The 24264-nt window shown below is 49.1% G+C and overlaps 1 protein-coding gene across 1 annotated transcript in view; it reads left to right on the forward strand.

The window, feature by feature from the left end:
* Positions 1-528: 528 nt before the first annotated feature.
* TMCO4 (transmembrane and coiled-coil domains 4) overlaps positions 529-24264 on the forward strand; it is a 52918-nt gene continuing 29182 nt past the window's right edge. The window contains exons 1-9 of the mRNA XM_016214682.2: positions 529-631; positions 3691-3832; positions 6739-6916; positions 9406-9580; positions 10316-10343; positions 16607-16739; positions 22717-22814; positions 23053-23196; positions 24010-24129. Coding sequence (XP_016070168.2) covers positions 6747-6916; positions 9406-9580; positions 10316-10343; positions 16607-16739; positions 22717-22814; positions 23053-23196; positions 24010-24129 — 868 coding nt within the window. The 5' untranslated portion in view covers positions 529-631; positions 3691-3832; positions 6739-6746. The remainder of the gene's footprint in view (positions 632-3690; positions 3833-6738; positions 6917-9405; positions 9581-10315; positions 10344-16606; positions 16740-22716; positions 22815-23052; positions 23197-24009; positions 24130-24264) is intronic.

The raw sequence follows: 24264 nt of genomic DNA on the forward strand, positions 1-24264 counted from the left end.
GAGGCAAAGGCCTGGTGGGATCCAGGATGGTGTGGCTGGAGCAGGATGAGTGAAGGGGACAGGAGGAGGGCAGATTGCACGTGGCCCAGTCCCCATGGTAAGGACTGTGACTGCGGGTGAGGAGGGAGTCGTCGGAGATTTGGAGCAGGGAAGGGACGTGATCTGACTTCAGTTTAGAATGGAGCTGTCTGGGTGCTGTGTGGTGGGTAGCTGGGGGCAAGGGCGGAAAGGGGTGGGAGACCGGTGAGAAGGCTCCTGCCGGAGATGATGGCAGCTTGTCCTAGGGGGTGGGTCAGGGAGGGAGGCACAATGATAAATGCGGACACAGTCATAGAGCCTGGGTACCCACCCTGATGGCACCCTCTTGCCGCAGCATCCCGCCCATCCTCCAGAATGCTGAAGTGGAATGGGATAGACAGTAAGCCATAAACCTAAACAAGTAAATAATATAGTATGTCAGACAGCGATGTGTGGTGGAATGGGAACTTTTCATGCCAACATCCCTTTTTTCTTCTGGTCTGTAGTGGGATTGTCCAAAACCCTCTGGGCTCTTCTCTGTTGGAACTGTTGCCATGGAGACCACTGAGATGCTGCATTTACCACCGGCTTCCAACTTAACTTCCAGATAGAGGTATAGAATGAACGGGTTTCTCTCCCAAATTGCTGGAGCAGGGAAGGGGGGAGGAAATGGCCTGCCTAGAATCCTCTCTTCTGGGACCATCTCATGATTGTGAGTGTGTGTGTGTGTGTGTGAACTTTGATCTACAGTCTTCAGAGTTTCTGGCCTAGAAACAGTGCTATGGCTCTATTTCTTAGAAAGGATTTCTTCAGCCAGATGCTTTTCTTTTTCCTGGCCCCAGAATAATTAGACAATTAGTTCCCAGCACTATTAGTTTGCAGCACTATAGCCATCTCTGTAGTAGAAACGCACATTTTACTGTTCTGCAGACTCGTTAAAAATGCAGCTGGGACTTAACCAAGAAAGAGGGAAAGAGAAAGAGAACAGCACCTCATGCACACACACACACACAGAGGCACATCAAATTTGACCTTGGCCTTCACTGGCTGCTACAAGTTAAAAAACAAAAACAAACAGGCCGCCACTGGCTGGCATGTAAAAAAAAAACAAAAGAAATTTATTCTTGCATGTGATCTTCTAAGGGCCCAGGTAAGGGGGTTTTAAGGGTGATTTAAAGGATTTTCTTTCTTTTTTTTTTTTTTTAAATATATCTTTATTGATTTCAGAGAGGAAGGGAGAGAGAGAGAAAGACAGAACCATCGATGATGAGAGAGTCATTGATCGGCTGCCTCCTGCACACCCCCGACTGGGGATTGAGCCTGCAACCCGGGCATGTGCCCTGACCAGGAATCGAACCCTGATCTCCTGGATCCTAGGTCAATGCTCAACCACTGAGCCACGCCCGGCCGGGCTTAAAGGATTTTCAAGGACCGTATTTGTTGACCACATTTGGTTTTCTCCTCTGTGCTGACTTTGGAATTTTTCATCTCCCCGGAAGAAACCCCACGTGTTGTTTATGGCGTTAGTCAGCAAATACCAGTTGAGCACCTGCTGCAGGTGCTTGCAGACTGAGGATGGATGTTTGTGGAACGACTGTCTACCCCCGATACTGACAAGTATAACAGCCAGTGTTTTCTTTGCTTACGGGTAATGTGACTGGTTAGACAAAAATCATAATCGTAGAGCATCCAAACAAGGTCCTATACAGAGTAATCCCTGTCCATCCCACAGCTGGTCTCTGCAGTCTAGCTATGGATCAGTGTTCACCCTGCTCTTCTCACTGTATCTGTGTTGTTTCCCTGAGAGTCAGGACTCTTCTGGGTCAAGTACAGGCCTTGGTGTCTTTACAGTGCCCACGCAGGGACAAGACCCCCAAGAGACCCCTGGGAGCTGGAAGCTACTCCCACCAAGGGGTGGAGGCCCCTGAGGACCAGTATACACAGTCCAGGTGGCACATTCCCTTACCCCACTGCTGCCACCACACTCCCATAACTGGAATGGTTTGGGTTCCAGCCCTTCCGACTGGATAGTTGGAACCATGGGCACCTCCATCTCACCATAACGGATGGCTGAAAATTCCTGTCTGTTATACCAACTCTTGTCCACGTTGTTAATAACAAGACCTGTTGGTCGAAGGAATGAGACTTAACTGTCACCTCAGCCCTGTGAGGCTTGGCTGGTCCGCATAGGGCCAGGACTTTCTGAGATAAAGCACCCTCCTTTCTAGGGATCAAGAACAGAATTGTCATTTTTAGTTAAAGTTATTTTTTTCTATTATAAAAGTACCAATAAGCTCATAACAGAAAATGTTAAAAATGTAGAAAAATAGAAAGAATAAAAACCAGTTACTTCTAGTCCCACAGACCCCATCACTGAGAGACAATGATCATTAGCATTTTGATGTATTTCTTTGTGATCTCCTTGCTCTGTGAAACATTTTTTAAAAACAGAATTGGAATCATATGGCATAACCAATGGCATGCTATTAACTACCTCTCTGGACAATAAAATCCCTCATTTGTAGCACTTGCCAATTTCTGTGGTGTAAATTCTCCCACTGTGGCTCATTTCAGGCCACCAGCATCACTGAAATACAGAGTTGGGAAGAAATGCATAGAGCCACTTCTCACCAACCAGTATAAGCCTGTAGCGGCACACAATATTATAATTTAAAATCATGTCTATTTTTTCTGATCTTAAAATTTGTGCATACTCATTAAAAATTCATGAAACAGAAATGTAAAGGAAAAAATTAAAATAATCCACAATCAACCCTTACCCCAGCTTAGTGATGTAAGTCCTAATGGTCCCCTCTCTATGGATAGAGACATAAACAAAGTAACTTTCTCCCAAGTTCAAAAGAAACTCATATTTATGGCAGAAAGTTGGGGAATCCAGAAAAGTCTCTGGCATCTCACCTTTCAGAAAAAATTTTGGAAGATATTCTTCCGGCCATTTTTTTCTCTGCATCTTTTTAATCTGGTTGGACTCATAACTTGACTCTGAATTTGTAGGCATGGTACAGGCACCTGCTCCATAGGTCATGCTCCATAGAAGGTGAACATCCAGCAGAATGGTGTTATGACTGATAATTTATTTAAAACCTACAGAGTCTTAAAGAGGCAGAAATATTCTAGTTCTTTGGCATGGAAAGGGGCCACTAGGATGAGGTTCAGGTTATTTGAAGCTTTGGGAGACCCTGGGTTTGGGGCTCTGGGGGGGGGGGGGGTCCCTGAGTAATCCAGACACTTGGCTCTTGTCCCATCTCTGTTCCTCATCTGATGCTCAATGGGAGGGGAAGAATAGGAGAGAAATAACCCGGACAGTCTAGCTTTTGCTTAAGCCCAAAAACTTGTTCATTCATTCATTCATTCATTCATTCATTCACGTAACAGGCATTTTCTGAGCACTCAGTGTATGGCAGGTAAGGGTTAGGCATGAGAATGGAGGAGATCTGGCACTTGCCCTCTACTGCCAGGCTAACCAAGGAGCTGGCACAGCAACCACAGCTCAGGACTTAGAACAGACAGTTCAAGCAAAGCCCAGGGCTTCCTGCTGCCCTACTGAGAAAGGCATCCCAGGTAGAGGGATCTGCGGGGCAAAGGCCCAGAGGAAAGTAGTAGCAAGGCTTCCTGAGCCCGGGTAACCGGATCCCTATCTCCGGCCTCTAGATTCCACACCCAATGGACCACAGGCCTGTTTTTCTGGTTTGCACCTCCAGGGCAATTTGCATATTTGCCAGAAGAACCATCCAGAAGCTGACAGCCTCTTTTCAGACCTAGGGGGAGGCCATAGTTGTTTTTTGAAATCTGGGTAAGTATTATTTAAAGTTTCTTTTCCTTCAGACCCCTCATCATTGTTTAAAATGGTCTTGTGAATATTTTAAGTTTACACGTGTCTGTCTGCCCCACTAGAATATAGCTCCGTGATGGAGGGCTGTTGTCCATTTGTCTTGGTCACCACTGTGTCCCCAGCATGTAGGACAGTGCCTGGCACACAAAAGGCGCCAATACGTGTTTATTAAATTAACTAACTGGTTAATTTGGGGAGGTGGTGAATTTTTATTTTTAGTTTACTTAGATCTTAAGAAAAGATCTTTCAAATCCTTATAGAGACATCCATTGCTTTATTTTCTTCACTTTTTATTTTAAAATAATTATAGATTACAGGTAGTTGTAAAAATAGTACAGAGAGGTCCCACATACCGTCACAGCTCCCTGAATGGCCGTGGCCCTACAATTAAGTCTGATTCCTCAGGCAGTGTGGCCCCTGGCGGCATCCCCTCCAACCTCACCTACCCCTCCTCGCCCACCCCTTGTCCAAACCCTGGCTGCACTGAGCATCTTTTTGGTTCTTAAAAAGCACCTTCTCTCTCCTCTCTGTGCTCAGAACATGTTCTTTCTCCCCACCCCAGCCCTGTCCGACATCGCCTTCTCCAGGAAGTCAACTCTGGGTTCCAGGCCCACTCTTTTTATCCCTCTGTGTTTCCTCCATCACAGCGTTTATTCTGCGGGTGTGTCATCATCTGTTTACTTGTCTATCTCTACCACTGTTGTGTTTCTTCTACTGGGACACCCTCCCACCCATCCCCAGGGCCGTCCCCTTTACTTCCTGCAGCCTGTGCTGGATGGCTCCTGTCCTCTGCATACCACAGCTACTTCCCTCCTACCATCACTTCATATCCCCCTCTCCCTGTCTGACTGTTCACTTGATCACTTCCTGACAAAATGCTGACTATATTTTTTTAGTGGACTGTCCAGGGCATGGATCCTACAAGCAGACCACCCAAGTGCAAATCTTGGTTCTACCACTTACTAGCTCTGTGATCTTGGGCAAGTTACTTAAGTTATTATTATCATTTTGTATTGATGTATTATTGCCTGTGTCCCACCAGAACCTAAGCCCCTTGAGAGGAGGGAATTTGTCAGTTTTGTCCCCTGATCTGCCCCAAGGCCCAAGGACATCATACATCATGTACCTGTCTTCATTCATCCAGCAAGTAGTTACTCAATGCCTACAATGTCCAGGGCCTGCTCAGAAAGCTGGGGCACGGGCCTGCCTTAAGAAGCTTATACTCATTCTATTTGGATACATAAGTAAATGGATAATTTAAAATATGTTCCCTAAGGTAGGACTAAGTATTGTAAAAATGGACAGGATGCTGGGACAGAGGGGCGGAAGTACTTTAGCCTGGTGTCATTCAGGCTAAGGCCAGAGTGATGTCAAGGTCAGGGGAGGAGTATCCCAGGCAGGGAGAATGGCAAATGCAAAGGCCTGGAAGGAGAACAGCATGGGTGTTTGAAGGGCAGGAAGACAGCCAGTGTGGCTACAGTGCAGTGAGCAAGTTGGGTGTGGGGGGCTTGGCTTGGTTTGTTCCCTCCCCTCTCGTTCTCTCCCCTCCCTCCCCTTCCTCCCCTTCTCCCCCTGGGAAGGAAGGAAAGAATAAAGGGAGAGAGAAAGGGGGAAGGGGACCTCCCTCCCTCTCTCCTTTTTTCCCTTTCTTCTTTCCTTCCTTTCATTGAAGTATAACATACACAGAGTGCACAACTCTTAAGGATACAGCAGAATCAATTTTTAAATATATGTAAACCCATGTAATTACCATGTGGGTCAAGATACAGACCATTTCCATCACCGGAAGCTTCCCTGTGCTCCATCTGAGTCCATAGTTCCTCCCACGGGTAACCTCTCTTCTGACTGCTATCCCCGTAGGTTGGTTTGACCTGCTCTTCGAGTTCTTAGGAACATAACCCTGCAGAATGCATTCTCATGAACGGCTGCTGCTTGTCGTTTTGTCTGTGAGGTTCACTCGCGTGGTGGTGGTAGCCAGACTTCCTTCTTCTTCATTGCTGTGTAATATTCCATGGTACGCCTATGGTGCAGTATATCCATTCCACTGCGAGTGAGCCTGTGGGCTGTTTGCAGCTTGCGACTACTGTGAATGAAGCGTCTAGGAGCATGCATGTACATGTCCTTCAGTGGACATAAACCCTCATTTCTCAGGAGTGGAGTTGCTGGACATAGGGAAGACATATTATTTAGCTTTAATGGATAATGTCGGATCGTTTTCCAAATGGTGGTTTACACTCCTGCCAGCAGCGTATAAAAGTTCCATTTGCTCCTTGTTGTCACCAGCACTTGGCATTGTGAGTCTTTTTAGTTTTAACCATGCTGACAGGTGAATGGTAGTATCTCATTGGGTTTTAATTTCCATTCCCCTGACAACTAATTCATACTCCCCCCAGGAGTGTATGGAAGTTCTAATTGTCCCTTATCTTCAGCAGCACTTGGTATTGTCAGTCTTTTATTTTAGCCATTCTAATGGGTGAGTAGCAGTATCTCATTGGGGCTGGGATTTCTATTTTGCTGATGAATAAAGATGTTGAACACCTTTGCATGTGCTTATTGGCCATTGGATATTGTTTAGAAAGCACTTATTTTGCCTATATTTAAATTTGCCTCCTTTCTTTTTGCTAATGACTTATAGGAGTTGTTTATATACTATGGATACAAGTCCTTTGTTGATATACATATTGAATATCTCCTACTAGTGTTTGGTATGTGTTTTTACTCTCTTAAAGATGATGAATAAAGTTCTTAATTTTAATGAAAGCTAATTTATCATTCTTTTCTGTCGTGGTTGATAATTTTTGTGTCCCATTTAAGTAAACTCTGCCTGCCCCCTGGATGCATTTCTCACTGGGATTTTTTTCCTACAGGACTGGAAATGGCCACATGGGACAGATCAAGCCGCAGGCTGCATCAGGAGGCTGAGCCAGCCATGGAGGGGGACCCACCTCTGCCCACGGGTCGGGAGTTGTCCGAGGCCAACCGCTTTGCCTATGCTGCCCTCTGTGGCATGTCCCTGTCCCAGCTATTTCCAGAACCTGAGCAAAGGTGAGTGCTTTTGTCTCATAGAGGGAAGGTCATGCTTCCTCCGGGAGACCATTGTTGACAGCCCAAGCAGCCTGCCAAGTGCTGTGGGGCCCTACAAAAAGGAGGAAGGCATTGTCCTTGCCTTTAAGGAGCTCACAGCTTGGTGGGGGAATATGGCATCTCACTCAGCATTCACTCACTCATACCTTCACCAAGCATTTTCTGAGCACCTGCTGTGTGCCAGGCTCCACGGGAAGTACACAGAAGGTACACATGAATAAGATGAACAAGGCAGACAGTATCCGCCCTCAGATAGGACACAGGCCAATAGGGGGATAAGATACTTATTCATTCATGTGACATGCACTTATTGAACTCCTACTATGTGCTGGGCGTACTGCAGTTCTCTTGGCCTTCCCCTCCTGATCGCAGCATGGCTGCTGCTGCTCCACCCATCATATGCTCACAGGAAAAGGCCCAAGGCACAAAGGAGGAGGGCAGGGATTCCCCTCAAGTCTCTCTCTCATCAGGGAGGAAATCTTCCCAGAATATGCCAAGAAGGCTTCCCCTTTTGGCTAGATCCAGTCACTTGCCCAACCGAGCCTCACCTGCAAGGGAGGCTGGGGAAAAATCAAGGCACTTGCCATTTTTAACTTCCATCATGAGAGGTGGCTTCTGCTGGCCAGGAGGAGTGGGCTGGGGAATTACTACTGCAGAGAAACAGCATCCATCGAGGGGGTTCGCGAGGAGGGACTGTGTCGATGGCCCTGCAGAGTCTGGCACAGAGACTGCCCAACAAATATTGGATATTCTCATTGTTAATAATAAAATCACAGGCTCTGTCTGGAGGTTAGACAATATCTCATGGGATATCCTGTTCCCAAGCAAGCCGGAGTCCTGTCTCATTAACAATGAGAATATCCAATATTTGTTGGGCGGTCGCTGTGCCAGACTCTGCAGGGCCATCGACACAAGGGTCCGGCTCGCTCCCTGCTCCAGCCTGTGTCATACTTGGGAAGCCTCCATCTTTCCAGAAGCTTCCCATGACCTGATAAACCCCTACCGGATAAGCTGATACACAGGTGGGGAAGAGTTTTGTGTACTTTGTTCACATAAATATTTATGAACCTGGACAGTGTGCCAGGCCTGCACTGGGCACCACCTAGGAGGGCACACAGGCAAGTAGGTTATTGTCCTGTGCTCCCCACCCCCATGTGCTCTAAGCATACAACTGCTCAGGAAGCATTTGCCTTGGGGCATTCCTTCCTGAGAGTTTGGGATTCCATATGCCAGCTCTTTCCACCTGGCTGATCTTGGTTTTCCTGGGCCCAAAACACATTTTAAAGATAGCCTCAATCCTTTTACAGCCCGGATACGCTGTTGGTTTCAATAATCTTAAGAAAAAACGCTGTGGCCGTTTTTGTCCACATGAACATCAAAGCAAGGCATTAAAATACTTATTTCTTACCCATGCTGTAAACGTCACAGACGCCGTTTCCTACGATTAACTCTGTGTATTAAACACAGAGATATGAGTAGGTAGAGCGGGGTTGGCAAACATTTTCTGTAGAGGATATTTTCGTTTGCGGGCCATGTGATCTCTGCCCCAGTCCCTTGCCTTTGCTGTTGTAGCCTAAAAGCAGCCCGAGACAGTCTGTAAAGGAATGGATGTGACTGTTCCAATAAAACTTAATCTGCAAGAGCTGGCTGCTGGCCAGATGTGGCCGCCTGGGTGGTCTTTGGGCCCCTGGTGAACAGGAGGAGCTCCCCCGCACAAGCTCCAAGTGCAGCTCTGCCCTTCCCATCAGTGGGACCCTGATAAGGCATTTAATCTCTGAGGTCCCTGGTCCCCGGGCTCCTCCTACAAGGTGCGGTGGGGATGAAAGGGAATGTGTGACACACCTGCTTAGCCAGCATTGGGCACATGGAGTGCCAGGGCTGTAACCTCGGGAGGGGGGCATCCTCTGCAGTGGGTGACAGACAGTTGTGGCCTTGAACCCTGGAGGTGTCACATAACCCCTCCGGGTCTAGGTGCCCTTATATCTAGAATAGGGGGTAAAAGTAGTACCTCCCCCCTTCATGGGGATGTGATTAGGAGTAAACAGGAAGCAAACAGCACTTAGCACAGGGACTGAGGGACATTTGCTCTGTGATTGTCATTGGTTGTCATTTTGCTGTTGATTTTCATGTATCTGGACAAGACCATCAACCACTTTAGAAACAGTTCCCGAGGCCCTGCCATTCTAAAGTGCTGGCTGTTATTTGATAGATTGCTGACCTTGCACCTGTGGTTTATCAGCCTCTTTGCTCAAAGGTTTGGTGGGGGAAGAAGCTAAAATCCCTACCACCTGAAAGTGGGTTTTGGCTCCTCTGTATGCCATGGACCGCAGTCACCATGCTTTTTTGTGTGTTGGCTGTTGACATGTGTGAACGCGTCTAATCTAAACTCCCAGCGGCCTTGGGAGGCGCCGTCTGGAAGCTCTGGGCTCTGAGTCGTGTCTGTCTTTCAGCTCCTTCTGCACAGAGTTTGTGACGGGCCTGACAAAGTGGCTGGAGTTGTCCGAAGCCGTCTTGCCAACCATGACTGCTTTTGCCAGCGGCCTGGGAGGCGAAGGAGCTGACACGTTTGCTCAGATTCTAATGAAGGACCCCATCTTGAAGGACGACCCGTTGGTGATCACTCAGGTACACCCCCCACCCGGGTGGTGGCTGCCGGGGAAACCAGAACAGATGATTGCCTCAGTCAGTCTGAAAATCGCTCCTAGTGGGGTGTGGTAGTTGAAAGAGAAAATATTATTTCATAGCTAATGATAAATGGTCATTAATGAATATTTACTGTTGATCTAATTTATTACTTAAATAGTGCTTAGTATGTGCTAGTAGTGCCTTTACAAATTTTAACTCATTTAATTCCCAAAGCGACTTTATGAGGTTGGTAGTGTGAGCATTCCCATTTTGCAGATGAGAAAACTGAGGCACAGGGAGGTTAAGTAACTTGTTCAAGGTCATGCAGCCGGCAGGTGGCTGAGCCCAGATTTGAACCTTGGCACTCTGACTCCAGAGCCCCTGCTCCTGCATGCCAAGCTGTGGTGCCTTTTTCAGAAGCAGTAGCTTTGCTCTGTGCCCTTGGGCATGTCGCTCACCTGCTCTGTGTGTGGTTAAAGCAGGCAGCTTGTAGCGCGGGCTGTTGGTGGGTCACGTGAGCAGGTTTAAAACAGCCCTTCCTCTCCTTCACTTCACTCCCTGAAGTTCTCGCACATTTATTTATTTGCTTACTTGTTTATCTGGCTCCCCACTAGTTTAAGGCAGAGGTAGTGTCTGTCTTGTCCTCCCACTTAGTAAGAGTCAGTAAATATTTGTCAAATGAGCAGGCTGATTACATATCAACTTATTGCCAATTCCTGTTACTTTCCCATCCAGGACCTGCTGAGCTTCTCACTCAAGGATGGTGAGTTGATTTTCTAAGTTCTGTAAATTGCGGGCGCTCATCTGCACCCTCAGCTGGTAAAGCTGGTGACAGGTGTTGCCACCTGTGGCCTGGTTCCCCGTGGTCTTTTCGGTGCAAGGAAGGAAAGGGAACCCCACAGAGCCGGGGAGCCGGGGAGCATTTCACTCGTGCCAAGACTGTGTGGTACTTCTTGGTGGTTATTTCACTTACTCCTCGCAGTGCCCTGTGGTTTTACCTTCTAAGTAGCTCTTGAATCTGGCCCCTTCCCTGTCTCCACCCACCACCCTGGTCTGAGCCGCCATCAGCCCCCTCCCGGATGACAGCAGGGGACTCTTCACAGGGTCTTCCTGCCACCACTCTGGCCAGCAGTTTGTTCTTCACCCCGCAGCTCAAATGACCCTCCTGGCTCCATACCCACAACCACTCCGGCTGCACTCAGGAAAAAGACGCCCCTCCTGGTGGGCTGGCCCCTCCCCAGCTCATCTCTTCCAACGCACCCCTCCCCTCTCCCCACCCAGGCCTCCCTGAGTGCTCCCTGCTCCCGGCACCACAAGTCTTTGCCCGTGCGCCCCCCCCCCCCCCGGCTGGAGAGCGCCCTGCCTCTTTTGCCCAGGTGCTCTTTACCTCTCCCGCATCCCTCCACGCAACCATCACTTCCCGGGGAAGGCCCTGGCACGCCTCGGGACCGTGTCAGCCAAGGGTGCGCTGAGCACCTGGCTGCCTGTTTCTTTGCCTGGTAACTGGCTTCCCCTGCAGACCGTAAGCTCCACGGGGCAGAACCACGCTCGGTTTTCTTCTCCACGTACTCCCAGCACCTGCACATAGTGAGCACTCAGCAAACATCTGTTGAATGAATTAATGAGATGGATCCTGATGTTCCGTTTTATGTATGAGGAAGTCGGCTCAGAGAGGTTAAGCAATTTACCCACAATTGCTTGGTAAGCGGCAGTACAGGATTTCACTACATTCATTTCCTCCGGCTGTTGTAACCAATTACCATAGATAGATGGCTTAAAACGACAGAAATTTATTCTCTCACAGTTCTGGACGTCAAAAGTCTGAAAGCAAGGTGTGGGCAGGGTCCTGCTCCCTCTGAAGGCTGTGGGCGAGAATCCTTCGTGCCTCTTTTAGCTGCTGGCAGCTCCTGGCGGTCCTTGGCTTGTGGCCACATCACTCCATTCTCTGCCTCCATCTTCCAGGGCTCTCGCCTCCTCCCTCTCCTCTCCTCTGCATGTCTCTTATAAGGACATTGTGCAGGGTGACTGCATATTGAGATCTTTAACTTAATTACACGAGCCCTCCCTCCCTTATCTGCAGTTTCGCTTTCCATGGTTTGCCTTACACGTGGTCCACCACAGTTGGAAAATATTAAATGGGAAATTCCAGAAATAAACAATTCATAAGTTTTAAATTGCACGCCGTTCTGAGTAATGTGATGAAATCTTGAAGTCCTGCTCTGTCTGGCCTGAGATATGAATTATCCCTTTGTCCAGCGTATCTATGCCATATATGCCACCCTCCCATTAGTTACCTAATAGCCATCTCAGTTATCAAATCACTTAACAGAGAGAGAGAGAGAGACCACACTCACATAACTTTTACTATAGTATACTGTTATAATTGTTCTATTTTATTATTAGTTATTGTTAATCTCTTACTGTGCTTAATTTATAAATTAAACTGTAGCATAGGTGTATATGTAAAGGAAAAAGTGTGACATCTATGGAGTTCAGTGCTATCCACAGTTTGAAGCATGGGGGCCTTAGGACGGAGCAGAGAAGGTCAGTGTCATAGTTGGGCCACTCCCCACAAGCTCCATGAGGGCAGGCTCTTGTCTGGATTGTATATCGTCGTATCTCAGCATCTACACGCTGATGGGCACATGGTGGGCATTTAGTATTAGATGCATGGATGGATGTTGGGTGGATGATAGATGGATGAATGATGGATTCATGGATGATGATGGATGGATGATGGACGGATGACACATGGATGAATGATAGATGGATGATGGATTCATGGATGGATGATGGATGGATGGGTGGATGATGGATGGATGGATGGATGGATGGATGGATGGATGGATGGATGGATGGATGGAATGGGTGGATGATGGATGGATGGGTGGATAATGGATGGATGGATGGGTGGATGGATGGATGGGTGGGTGGGTGGATAGATGGATGGGTGGGTGGGTGGATAGATGGATGGATGGGTGGGTGGGTGGATGGATGGATGGATGGATGATGGATTCATGGATGGATGATAGATGGATGGATGATGGATGGATAGATGATGCATGGATAGATGATAGATGGATGGATGGGTGGGTGGATGAAGGATGGATGACCTTTCTTTACAGAACGAGCTTGCATGCTAGCAGGTGGTCTGTGTGAACTTGAAGGTTAAACTGTCCTCTGCTACAGAGACTGATGAGGTGGGGCACACAGCGGAGGAGGAGACTCTCTGTGCTGCTGGATTTCTCTCGGGTGTGAGACGAGGTGGTTAGTCATGAAATCAGCCCAGGAAATCAACATGAAAAGCTGCATTTCCCAGAACTTCCTGGAAGGTCGACCTTTCCCGACAGCATTGGGATCTGAGTCACAAAACGATGCCATTTGGGCAGCTGTGTGGAATTTTTTGCGTGTGTTAATCACTTTCTTCTCCCCATCCTGTAACAACCCACAGAGCTCTCTGCCCACGCGATTGAAACAATACAACTTTTGTGTATTGAAGATAAGCCTGAATCTGAGCTAACTCTAAACCGGGCCTTGCACCCTTGGCACTGTTGATGTTTGGGGACATCTGTCGTGGAGCCGTCCTGTGCATTGTAGGATATTTAGCTGCATCCCTGGCCTCTCGTCACTAGGTGCCAGAAGCACTTCCTGAGTTGTGACAACAACGAAATGTCTCCATACATTGTCACATGTCCTCTGGGGGCAGAAACAGCCCTGGTTGAGAACCAGTGCTCTAGGACCCAAAATTTGGCCATCTCAGGCGGGGCTTGTTTATTTGTAGTTGGTAATCCTTAGAAGTTATTCTCGTTGCCCGTCTAGGTCCCGTACATAGCTTGTGAAGTGTTGCTTAGCATGAGGTAGGTCCTGTTATCCCCGCTGGCAGAAGGAAATGAGGCTCGGTAGGTTAAGTAAGTAGCCCAGGACGGCATTTCAAAGTTTCAAAATGCCGTTTAAGGCAAAGTGTGCCTCCTGGTGAACTCTGCATCAGTGCCCAGGAAGCTTAGACTCAATAATTTTTGCCCTCTGTACTCTGAAGCCAAAGATAGCACCAGCTCGAGGCTGTGGGGCCCGCGGAGGTGCACACTGCGTAGGACGGAGCAGTCTTGCCGCAGACTTGGCTCTCCTTTCTCACCTGGGTTTATTACTGATCGCGAACCCTGCCTCCCTAATGAATCAGAAGGGGCTGAGGTACTGGCCTATGGTCGTGGTGAAATGCAAACATTGTCACCTGGTTGCTGGGTGCTCCATCAGCATCCTAGAGATCCATACAACTTGTTATCAGCATTAAAACTGACTGGTTCAGCCCTGGCCCGTGTCGGTCAGTGGTTAGAGCGTCAGCCTGCCCACCGAAGGGTCACGGTTCGATTCCTGGCCAAGGGCACGTACCTGGGTTGCAGGTTCATTCCTCGGCCCCTGGTGTGGCACATGCAGGAAGCAACCAATTGATGTGTCTCTCTCACATCAATGTTTTTCTCTCTCCCTCTCCCCCCTCCCTTCCACTCTATCTAAAAGCAATGGAAAAAATATCCTCAGGTGAGGGGTAAAAAAAACAACAAAACCTGGCTGGTTCATCCATTCAGCAAACAAGAGCTAAGCACCCATTGCATGTGCCAGGCCCTGTGCTGGGCCCTGGGAGCAATTCTAACCGTAGCTGATACTTACTGAGTGCCTCCTGTGTGCTAGCCCTCAGCTACGTGCTTTATACTAATTCTTTTAAACCCCTCAGCAACCCTGGCACGTCAGCTCCAAGTCCAGCAGCCTGGCCACCAAGGTCCTTGAAATGACCCTTACATGAGGCTGGCACACTAGGGCCCCATGCCTGAGAATACCTTGGGAGGACACCTGTGCACCTGGCAGCCTCTATCACTGCAGCCTTGACAAATGGTATACAAATTAGTGACTAATTATAATTGCCACCAATTAATTGCTATGGCCAAGGCTTGGTAAATGTCCACGGCTCGATTATCACCTGGGTACAATAGTCTATGATCCTGTGAGGGCGCAGCAAGCTCCTTTCTTTGGAGCTTTAATTGACGTAATGATCCCAAGACACAACATGCAATTGTCTGTTCCCTGGCACGTAGACAGTTCCACATCTAGGGAGGCAGCCAAGGGCAGCTAGGCAAATGCTGCCAGACCGCAGCTCACTCTGAGGACCCTGGTTCAAGGAAGGAGCTGGTTTATTTCACAGAAACTGAAACCTCAGACTTCGGGACTTGGGAGGCTGCATCATGTTGAAGGCTAGCCACTGCTACTTTAGTATAAAATTGTTGCCCAGTGCTGCAGACACCCAGCAGAGGAGACCAATTCTGTAACATTCATTGGGGCCAGTCATAGACTAGGAGTCCTCTCTTCAAAACTTTGTGCCATGACTCTGTATTTCCATTTTCCACCTGAGCGAGGAGAAGCCATTTGCCCGAGGTTAGACGTACAAAGAGATTTCCTACCCCGATTTGTCAGCTCATTGGAACATTCATTCTTTGTGCCAGGTGCTGTTTTAAGGACTGGGGATAGAGCAGTGAGAAAGGCTACCCTTGTAAAGTTTATATTTCAGAGGGAGAGACAAACAAATAAATGACTATGATAGAGAGTGGTGAGTTTTATGAGAAATGAAATGCAGTGAGAAGGACTGGAGACTAATGGGGGTGGTTGGAAGGCCCTCTGAGTGGGAGATGTTGAACAGTGACTTGAATGAGGGAGAGGAGTCTCACATGAAGATCTGGGGAATGAGCCTTCCAGGTAGTGGAAATAGCAAGTGCTCCACGGAAGGAACATTCTAGAAGGGACGGTCAGGGAGTTGGCCAGGGGTCGACCTACCTATAGGTCATGGTAGGGTTTGGATTTGGTTCTAGTCATGACAGATTTCAGGTCTACATTATCTCCAAGGAAAGAAGAGAGCAAAGTGCCAGGAGCCCTGACTGGAGCCCCATCTCCGGGCGTGGAAATGTTTCTGGGGTTGGGGGGGAACCAAGGCGGGAGAGTTGGAACCACGGAGGGAGAGAGACCCAGAGGAAAACCAGGAGTGACAGTTCTCTTCCCCCAGACCAGAGGTTCTCAGACTTGGCCGTGCATGTTCAGAGATGGATTCCTGGGTCCCATCCCAGACCTACTGAGTCAGTCTCCTGGAGGTGGCACTCATTGGGTCCTCTTGTCCCCACCAGTTTGGAACCAGTTGAGAGATTTCAAAGGAGCGAGGGAGATGGAGCTCCAGTGTCAGCTGATGACGGGCGGCAGTTTGGCTGGTTGAATGTGCTGACTGTCCCACCCGAGGGAACCTAGCTGAGGACAGCTCACGCCTGGGGAGAAGAGAGACTCTCAGAGGGGACCCAGTTGTATAAGCCACACTCCTCCCCGGAGTAGCAGTGGGGGAGAGGAGGCAGGTTATAAATGCAGCAGTAGGACCGTTATTTACTAAATATTTTCTGCATTTAGGGTGGTTTTCTAAAGATTTGAACTTTCAACACGAGTTCCTGGGCCAAAGGGGATGTACATCTTTTCCCCACTTTTTAAAATTGTGCTAAAATACATATAACATAAAGTTTAGCATCTTCCCTGTTTTTAAGTGCACAGGTCAGTGGCATTAGGTACATTCACACTGTTGTGAGCCATCTCCAGCCATCCCGCCTTCCCATACCCCCTGGTAGCCACCATCCTACTTTCTGGTCCTGTGATTTGGCAGGCCAGGGGGGATGTGCGTTTTTAAGGTTTTTGATATGAATATCGTCAGAATGCCATCCAGAGAGTTTATATCCGTGCACACTGCCACCTGAGCACCATGTCCATTGCCTCCTCAACAGCTTTGGGATAAAAAAAAAACCCTGATCTTTGCTAATTTGGTGAAAAAATACTACCTTGCTTTTGATTAATATTTGTAATAGTTGCACCTATTCTGAATAACTGACTGGTTCTCGTGGGGTTGTGTGTTTAGGACATTTCCAGGGTGCGGGTTTTATCAGTTACTCGGCTGTTGCCATCTGTTTTTAAAGGCAAACTGACTCGCTGCCTGTGTTGTTTCTCTCTTTGGAGGGCGATACGATGCGCGGGCCCGAGTCCTGATTTGCCACATGACCGCCCTCCTGGGAGTACCCTTAGGGGAGCTGGATCTCCTTGAAGAGACGTTCCTGGAGAGCCTGAAGGAAACCAAAGAGGAGGAATCCGAGTAAGCGAGCCTGAGACCCCAGCCCATCTGCCAGGAATCGAGACCTACCACTGGGGTGCACTTTTCAGATGACAATCTCATCTGTCCCCTCCCTGCATTAAGAGACGGTGCACAGAGGGTCCCAGGGGCAGCCCAGACTCACTGTGTGGCTTTAGCAAGTCACTGCCCCTCTCTGGGCCTGAGTCCTCACTTCTAGGAAGAGGAGAGTGAATGGGTGATTGCTAAGGGCTTGTGACTTCAACATTCCCTTACTGTGGCCCCAACACCCCACTTCCCATCAGGTTCTTGTCCATGGGCTGGAGTGGCCTGGGTTCAGATCCCACCTCTGACATCTATCCACTCCTTTGACCTTGGGCAACTACAATATCCTTATCTGTAAAATGGGAATAAGAAAGCGTCCTCCCAGGGTGGTTGTGAGAAAAGAACGTGACTGTGTTATAAGGTGCTCAGCCAGGGCTGGCGCGCAAGTGGTCGGTAGGTAGGAGTCCTTCCCTTCCCCTGGCCCCTGGGCCTCGCCGCCGTGGAGCGGGTTTGCTCTCTGTGCATCGTCAGGAGCGGGTAGAGGGAAATTATCCCGGCAACTTGGCCAAGGCTCAGCTGTTTGCTAAACACCTTACACCGCATCTGCTCCCAGCGCAATCAATCGATCCAGTCACAGCCTAATTGCGGGCTCCGCGCACCGGGCACGTCTCCCAGCCTTGGGTCTTGGTCGGCCGGCCACGGTGACTGTCTCTGAGCAGCCAGGTTGTGCCAGCTCAGCCCAGCTGGGAATTTAGTTCAGAACCGGAGCCGCCCTCCTGCCAGGGTTTGAAGGGCAAAGGGAAAGGTGTTTCCTTGGGGAAGGAGGAAGCTTGGTCTGTCGAAATAACCTGGAAACAGACTTGTTTTGACTCCCGGAGCCGTGTCAATACAGAAGCACCTAGACCCAGGTCTCAACACCATCACAAGGGCGGCCCAGATTCTGGGGATGTTTTAGATGTTTGTAGTATCTTATGCGCCTTGAAATGAAGGAGACTCTCAGCTATTGTTTGCAAAGCTTATTGTCAGAAAGAAACATTACTACCCAGAGGATTTATTCTGATAATACCAGTAGTCAGATCCTGGAGTATGTAGAAACAAGTTCTAACACGGCCCAGCTCTGCCACTTACCAGCCGTGTGACCTTGGACAAGTTAGTTCACCTCTCTGAGCCTCAGTTTCCTCATCTGCAAAATGGGGATAATGGTAGCATCCTGCTCACAGGGTTCCCATGGGGCTCAAATGAGCTCATACATGTAAAATGCTTCAAGCAGGTCTTGTACAGAGTAACTAGCTGGTAAATATCATTATTTGCTCTAGTATCTGTTATCATTGCTGTTATTACTATGTATGAGCCCCTTCCTCAGAAAAATACTCCACTTGTGGAATTTTTTAATTCAATGTTAGGGACTTGAGAGACCTCTCAGGTTCTATCTGTGGTCTCTGGAAGGATCGGAGACCCAGGAAAAGCATAGCGAGTGTTCAGCCTGGTTCTCAGTTTGATTCTGCTGCCAAGTCTCTGTGTGGCCCTGAACACGTTGCTTTCCCTCTCTGGGGAGCAGCACCCGTTTTTTCACCTATACAAGCAGAGGATCGAATTATGTGTAGGTTTCTTTTAACTCTAAGGTTTTCAGTTTCTGCAAGGTGAGCTTATCACTCGGTGCCCCAAGGCGATCCTTTGCAGCTGCGGTTCAGGGTGTGACATACCTCCTTTCTGTTCTTGGGTCCCCATCTGAGCCCTGAAGCCACCCAAGCTTCCCTCACTTGTTTGACAACTTCACTCCTCTGTGCCTCAGTTTCTTCACCTCTGACATGGGGATAGGGCTAGTATCTCCATCATTAGGCAGTTAAGAGGATTGAATTAATGAATACATATCAAAAGCTTGGAACAGTTCCCGGCACATAGTAGGTCTCAGTGAATGTTAGGTAAAGCCCTGCTAGGGGTTGACGCTGGAGGTTGACACTGGAGGTTGAAAGTCAGAACAACATTGTCAACATTTAACTTTTATCGAGCATCTACTAGATGTAGACACAAGATATCCCCTCATTGGGTGTTCATGACAGTCTCCTGAGGGATTCACAGGGGAAGAAACAGGAAGTCAGAGGAGGGACCTGGCTCTCCCAAGGCCACCCAGCTGGTCAGAGTACCATCTGACTCAACCACCATATCCAGGCTGCGAACGTCACTGCCCGCATCCCTCAAGGCTTGGTTTACCAGTCCAGGTTCCCTCCTTAATTCTGGAGAAAGCTGTAAAGATAGTTCATTTATGGGGCTTTCTGAGCTTTTACTAGGAAAGTGTCTCTAGATGGCCCAGAGATAAGCCCTCCCTATCAACTGGAGAAGGTGACTAAAATAAAGAAGATGGTGCGCTGGGGGTGATAGGGTAAGGAGCATCCTCCCAGGGAGATAAGACGGCAGGGAGGGAAACCGATTTGCTGACTAGCGACGTGGGCAGGGTGGCCTCTTGCTCTTTGCTAGGTGGCTGTGGCTTCAGCCTGCGATTGGGCCCAGATCTGCCTTTAGGCTCCTGCCTCTGTATTTGGAAGGCTGACATGGAAACCAACTCGGGCTCGTCTCTGGCGTTCCAGAGCATGACTGTGGCCAGTGAGCAGGGTGGCGCAGACTGCCATGGTATCCAACCAGCGGGCACAGTCAATGACAGGGACAGGGCGCCCTCTGAATTGGGATTCCTGCTCTGAACACTCACTTCCAAATACAGGACAGACACATGGTCGGTGTTACAGAGCGAATGTCTCCTCTTGCCTTTAGATGCTGACATTCAGACAATCAGAGTAATAGCAAGAATAAAAAGCTGTGATGATTAATGACTGGCAAGGCGCTTTGTTTTATGTACAAAACAGTTATTAAGATCGTTCAAATACTTACATAAATAAGGAAATAGATTGGCAGTTCAGGTGAACGTTGAGAGGGAGAACCTTAGCTAAATAATTTAGGAAAAATATTGCATTCTTTTTGATTCAGCAAATGTTTATAAACATTTAAATGATAATACGAAGCAGAATACTAGAGATTAGAGTATGTGGTCCATCTAATCTTTGTAAAGTGGATTTGATACACTGGCATTCATACTTTGAAATTAAACAGCCTCAAGAACTATATTTAGCCCTGGCCGGTTTGGCTCAGTGGTTAGAGCATCTGCCCGAGGACTGAAGGGTCCTGGGTTCGATTCCAGCCAAGAGCACGCACCTCGGTTGCAGACTTGGCCCCAGTTGGTGCGTGAAAGGGAGGCAACCAGTCGATGTATCTCTCTCACATCGATGTTTCTCTCTCTCTCCCTTCCACCCTCACTGAAAAAGCAATGGAAAAAATATCCTCGGGTGAGGGGAAAAAAAAAAAAGAAGTGATGAGCAATAAAACAACACAAAAACTCATAGAAACAGAGACCAGGGGGATGGCTACCAGGAAGGAGGGGGTGAGGGCATAGGTGTGAAGGAGAAAGGGGTACAGTCAGTAATGTCGTCAGTCTGCGCAGTGACAGATGGTTACTAGAACTAGTGGGGTGATCACATGGTAAGCTATAAAAATGTCACATCACTCTGCGGTACACCTAAAACTAATATAACCAGTATCAGATTATATACCAACTATACTTGAGTTAAAAAATGATATATTTTTTTAAGTGACAAAAGGAGAGTCCCAAGGAGGCATGCAAGTCACGGAGGGCCTGAGCGTCATGCTAGAGAGGTGACACTATTCCCAGGGCAGAGGGAGGGGCGGGAGGGAGGGAGGAAGAAGGAGCTTGACCTCGGTCGCTGTGGTGATGCTATCATCACCCTTCCGTTGATACTCCCCAGGTGAGAAAACTGAGGCTCAGAAAAAGTGGGTGAACCAGTGAGGTCTTGGCAGAACCGGGCTCAGATACCCCTGCCCCAAACTCCCAGGCTTTCCCAGGCACTGTTTGCTGAATGAGAGGATGCTGACTCACAGAGCCAGCTGCTTGGCCCCTCATAGGTCCCTTGCATGTTCCCATTGTACATCCTCAGCAACTGAAACTTTTCCTCAGGCCTTGAACTCTGACCCAGGCCACTAGTTTGCAACCTTCCTGTTTGCATTGAGCAGTGCTAGCAATTAAGGGCCAAAGTATATCTCCTGCATTTAGGAGGAAATGATTGTAATAAGGAGAGCAATGATAATAGCAACAAACACATCAGACAGGTTCCAACATTCCAGTGTTGTATGTGGAGTATTGCCCGGAGCTCTCACAGTACCCCTGGAATTCAGTACAGCTATGATCCCTGCTTGTTGGATGAGGGAGCTCAGGCAGGACCGGTACTGTGTGCACAGTAACCAAGTTAGTATGTGACTCTACCCATCAGGATGGTCATTTGCTGCAGGAACAGATGACCTCCAAATCTCAGTGACGCACAGCCACACAGGTGCATTTCTCGTTCATATGACACATCCACTGCAGATTGGCTATGGCTTCAGTCCACGCTGTCTTGGTTCTGGTTCCCAGGCTGACAGAGTGACCTCTGTCTGGAACATTGCCTGTCTTAGAGCAGAGCAAAGGGAATCTTATCAGTCTCTTGCACTGACTCTTAAAGACTTCGCCGAAAGTGACACACACCCTTCCCATCTACTTTCCATTGGCTAAAGCAGGTCATGGGACCATTCGGTTCAGCAGGGCAGGATGTGGAATCTTTCCTGGGTAGGACCGGGGTTAGCCCAGAGGGCTACCTGAGGATTTGGCGGCTGGTGATACACGAGCACCCTGCGCTTATGGGCGTCCTGACCTCAGAACCCAGGCTGTCACGGGCCACCCTCCTGCCATGTTGCTAATGTGTGCAGTTCAGCCTTGTCCCACACCTCTGATGAATTTCAGTCGGGGAGCACCGGCACCTGTGATGGGCACGGAGCTTGTGATCCTCGCTTTGTGCTGCCCTGGAGTGAGGCATCCGAGAGGTGCTGGGCTGTACGCCCAGCAGCTGCTTAGGACAAAAGTTGGGCGAGGGGAGGGGAGCTGGCAGAACACCAAAAAGCATTAGCAGACCCCCGAATGCCCTGCTCAGATCCCATTTGTTTTTCATGTCTGAGGATGGACTATTTCTCACCATCTTGCGCGGTTCGTGAGGAAAGAGATGGGAAGGAAGCAGGTATTGGTTCGGACTGCCGATCGTGGCACCCAGAAGGGCCCCCACGTAGTGCCCTCTGTCAAAGTGTGTTGATTGAATGGGTGAAGGAGGAATGAATTTGATCTTTACAAACCAGCTACCTTAAAAGAGAGATGTTATTGTCCCCGTTTTACAAAAGAGGAAACTGAGGCTCGGTCCCGCTCCTTATTGTCCCAAAGCACGGAGGACCGGGTGTCCAACAGGAAAGCAGGGCTGAGGGACGCAGCCGGGCACTCCCAGCGGCTGTTCTCAGGACTCACCTCGCCCCATTCACTCTAAATGCGCCCCTCCTGCTGCATCTTATCGCTGGTGCATTTCAAGTCTGAAGCATTCTGGCTCTTGCCCCATGGCCCAGGTCTCCAGGGCAGACATTTCTCTGACCCATCGTTGAAATGATTATTCTGAAGGAAGTTGCTTTCCAAATATCCCAGAGGGAGGCGAGCTCAGGATTGAGGGGAAGGGAAGGAAGGAGGGAGGTGAGGAGTCTGTGGTTCTATTTGGTACTCATCTGGGTCCATCTGTTAAAAGATATTTCTGTGCTCCTTTTACTATTATTGTCATGTTTTTGTCTTTTCATCATTCCAAATTGCAACCCTGTTAGGATGGATCCTTTGGGTAAGTAGCGCATCCCACACACTGGGATTCCCCAGCTGGGTTTTAGAATGTTTTCAGCTCATTAAAAGCATCGATGGGCCCAGGGTGACTTTGGGACCTTGCTCTGAATGACAGTACCCAGCACTGACCCCAGTTTGGGGGTTGGTGAGGCGGAGGGGTCTCAAGGGGTTCCAAGCACAGCCGACCCTAAGGACCCACCTCTTGTCCCCCAGAACGGCCGAGGCGTCCAGGAAGAAGAAAGAAAACCGGAGGAAATGGAAGCGCTATCTCCTGATAGGCCTGGCGACCGTGGGAGGCGGGACAGTGATCGGTAAGACCAGCTCAGGGAGAGATGGTGGCACATGGGTCAGTGCAGCCCAGAGTGACAGAGTGGAGAGGGCGGGAGATCGGCGGGCAGGTGTCCCCAGACACGGTGTGGGTGCTCTGTCACAGTCCTTTCATTAGGATTGTTGAAGCCTCCCTGGAAGGCAGTGGGCAGCGGATGGGAGAAAAGCCAGCAGGCCACGTCCTCACGCCCACCTTTCCCCTGCTTCCTGCTTTCTTTGCAGGGGTGACCGGGGGCCTAGCTGCCCCTCTTGTTGCCGCCGGGGCCGCAACAATCATTGGCAGTGCCGGAGCGGCAGCTCTGGGCTCAGTGGCAGGCATAGCTGTCATGACCTCGCTGTTTGGTGCAGCTGGAGCCAGCCTGACCGGTAAGGTTCAAGAGGAGTGTGGGCAGTGAGGGGTTTTCAGCCAGGGTGGCCCAACTCCTAAAGGACACACCCAGATTCTCTCCAGTGGTGGCTTCCCAGGAGGTGGAGGAGAAGCACGTGGCTTTCCTCATGCTGGGTCCCAGCCCTGCCAGAACTTGCAGTGGGCTTCAGAGAACTGGGCGACAGCTCAGCATGGGTCGGTGTAAGCGCTGAGTTTGAGAAACTGCACCCTGTGTAGACTTGCTGAGAAGGGTCTCATTGGACCTGCTTGTCACCATTTAGGAAGTTTCTAGACAGGCCTCCTCAGAGATACTTGGGCTTCCTTGTGTAAGAGAGCACATGGCTGCCCTTCATGTACCAGCATCTCTTGGGGGAGTTTTCCCAAATCACGTGTACCAGAAGCCCCCGGATTCCTGTTCCACTCCTCAAGTGGGGTGTTGGTTCCTATGTTGAGAATCTTGGTCAGTTTGATTCACTTTTACTAAAAGGGGTATGTTGTACCCGTGAAGTTTGTGGGCAGGAAAAATAACACAGAACCAACTGAGTCAGGACAGAGTGGTAGTTATGAGCCTGGGCTCTGAGTTCCGACTGCAGCTCTGCCACTCAGGGGCTGGTCAGCTTTTGGAAGCCTCTTACCCTCATCTATAATTGGGGACAATAATGGCACCTACCTTAATGAGCTGAAAAATGAGACATTTGTCCAAGGCAGGGCACATGGTCAGTGCTGTGTGAGTTGTGAGCACAGAGAGCCACTCTAACATTCCCTGGGGTCCCTGGTCACTTCCATTCTCATTTTTGCACCTGGGTCTTTAGGATACAAGATGAAGAAGCGTGTCGGGGCCATTGAGGAGTTCACATTTCTGCCTCTGACGGAAGGCAGGCAGCTGCACATCACCATCGCCATCACGGGATGGCTGGCGTCTGGCAAATACCGTGAGGACCAGAGTGGAGGGAATGTAAAGGGGGGGGGTCGACATTGGCTGAGCTGCTCAAGGTGGTAGAGTAATGTGCCCAGCTCACCCATCTATTAATGAATGCAGGAGCTGGGACTCGAACCCCAGCCTGTAG

This window comes from Miniopterus natalensis, chromosome 9, assembly GCF_054644295.1.
Source record: "Miniopterus natalensis isolate mMinNat1 chromosome 9, mMinNat1.hap1, whole genome shotgun sequence".
NCBI classification, from domain to species: domain Eukaryota; kingdom Metazoa; phylum Chordata; class Mammalia; order Chiroptera; family Miniopteridae; genus Miniopterus; species Miniopterus natalensis.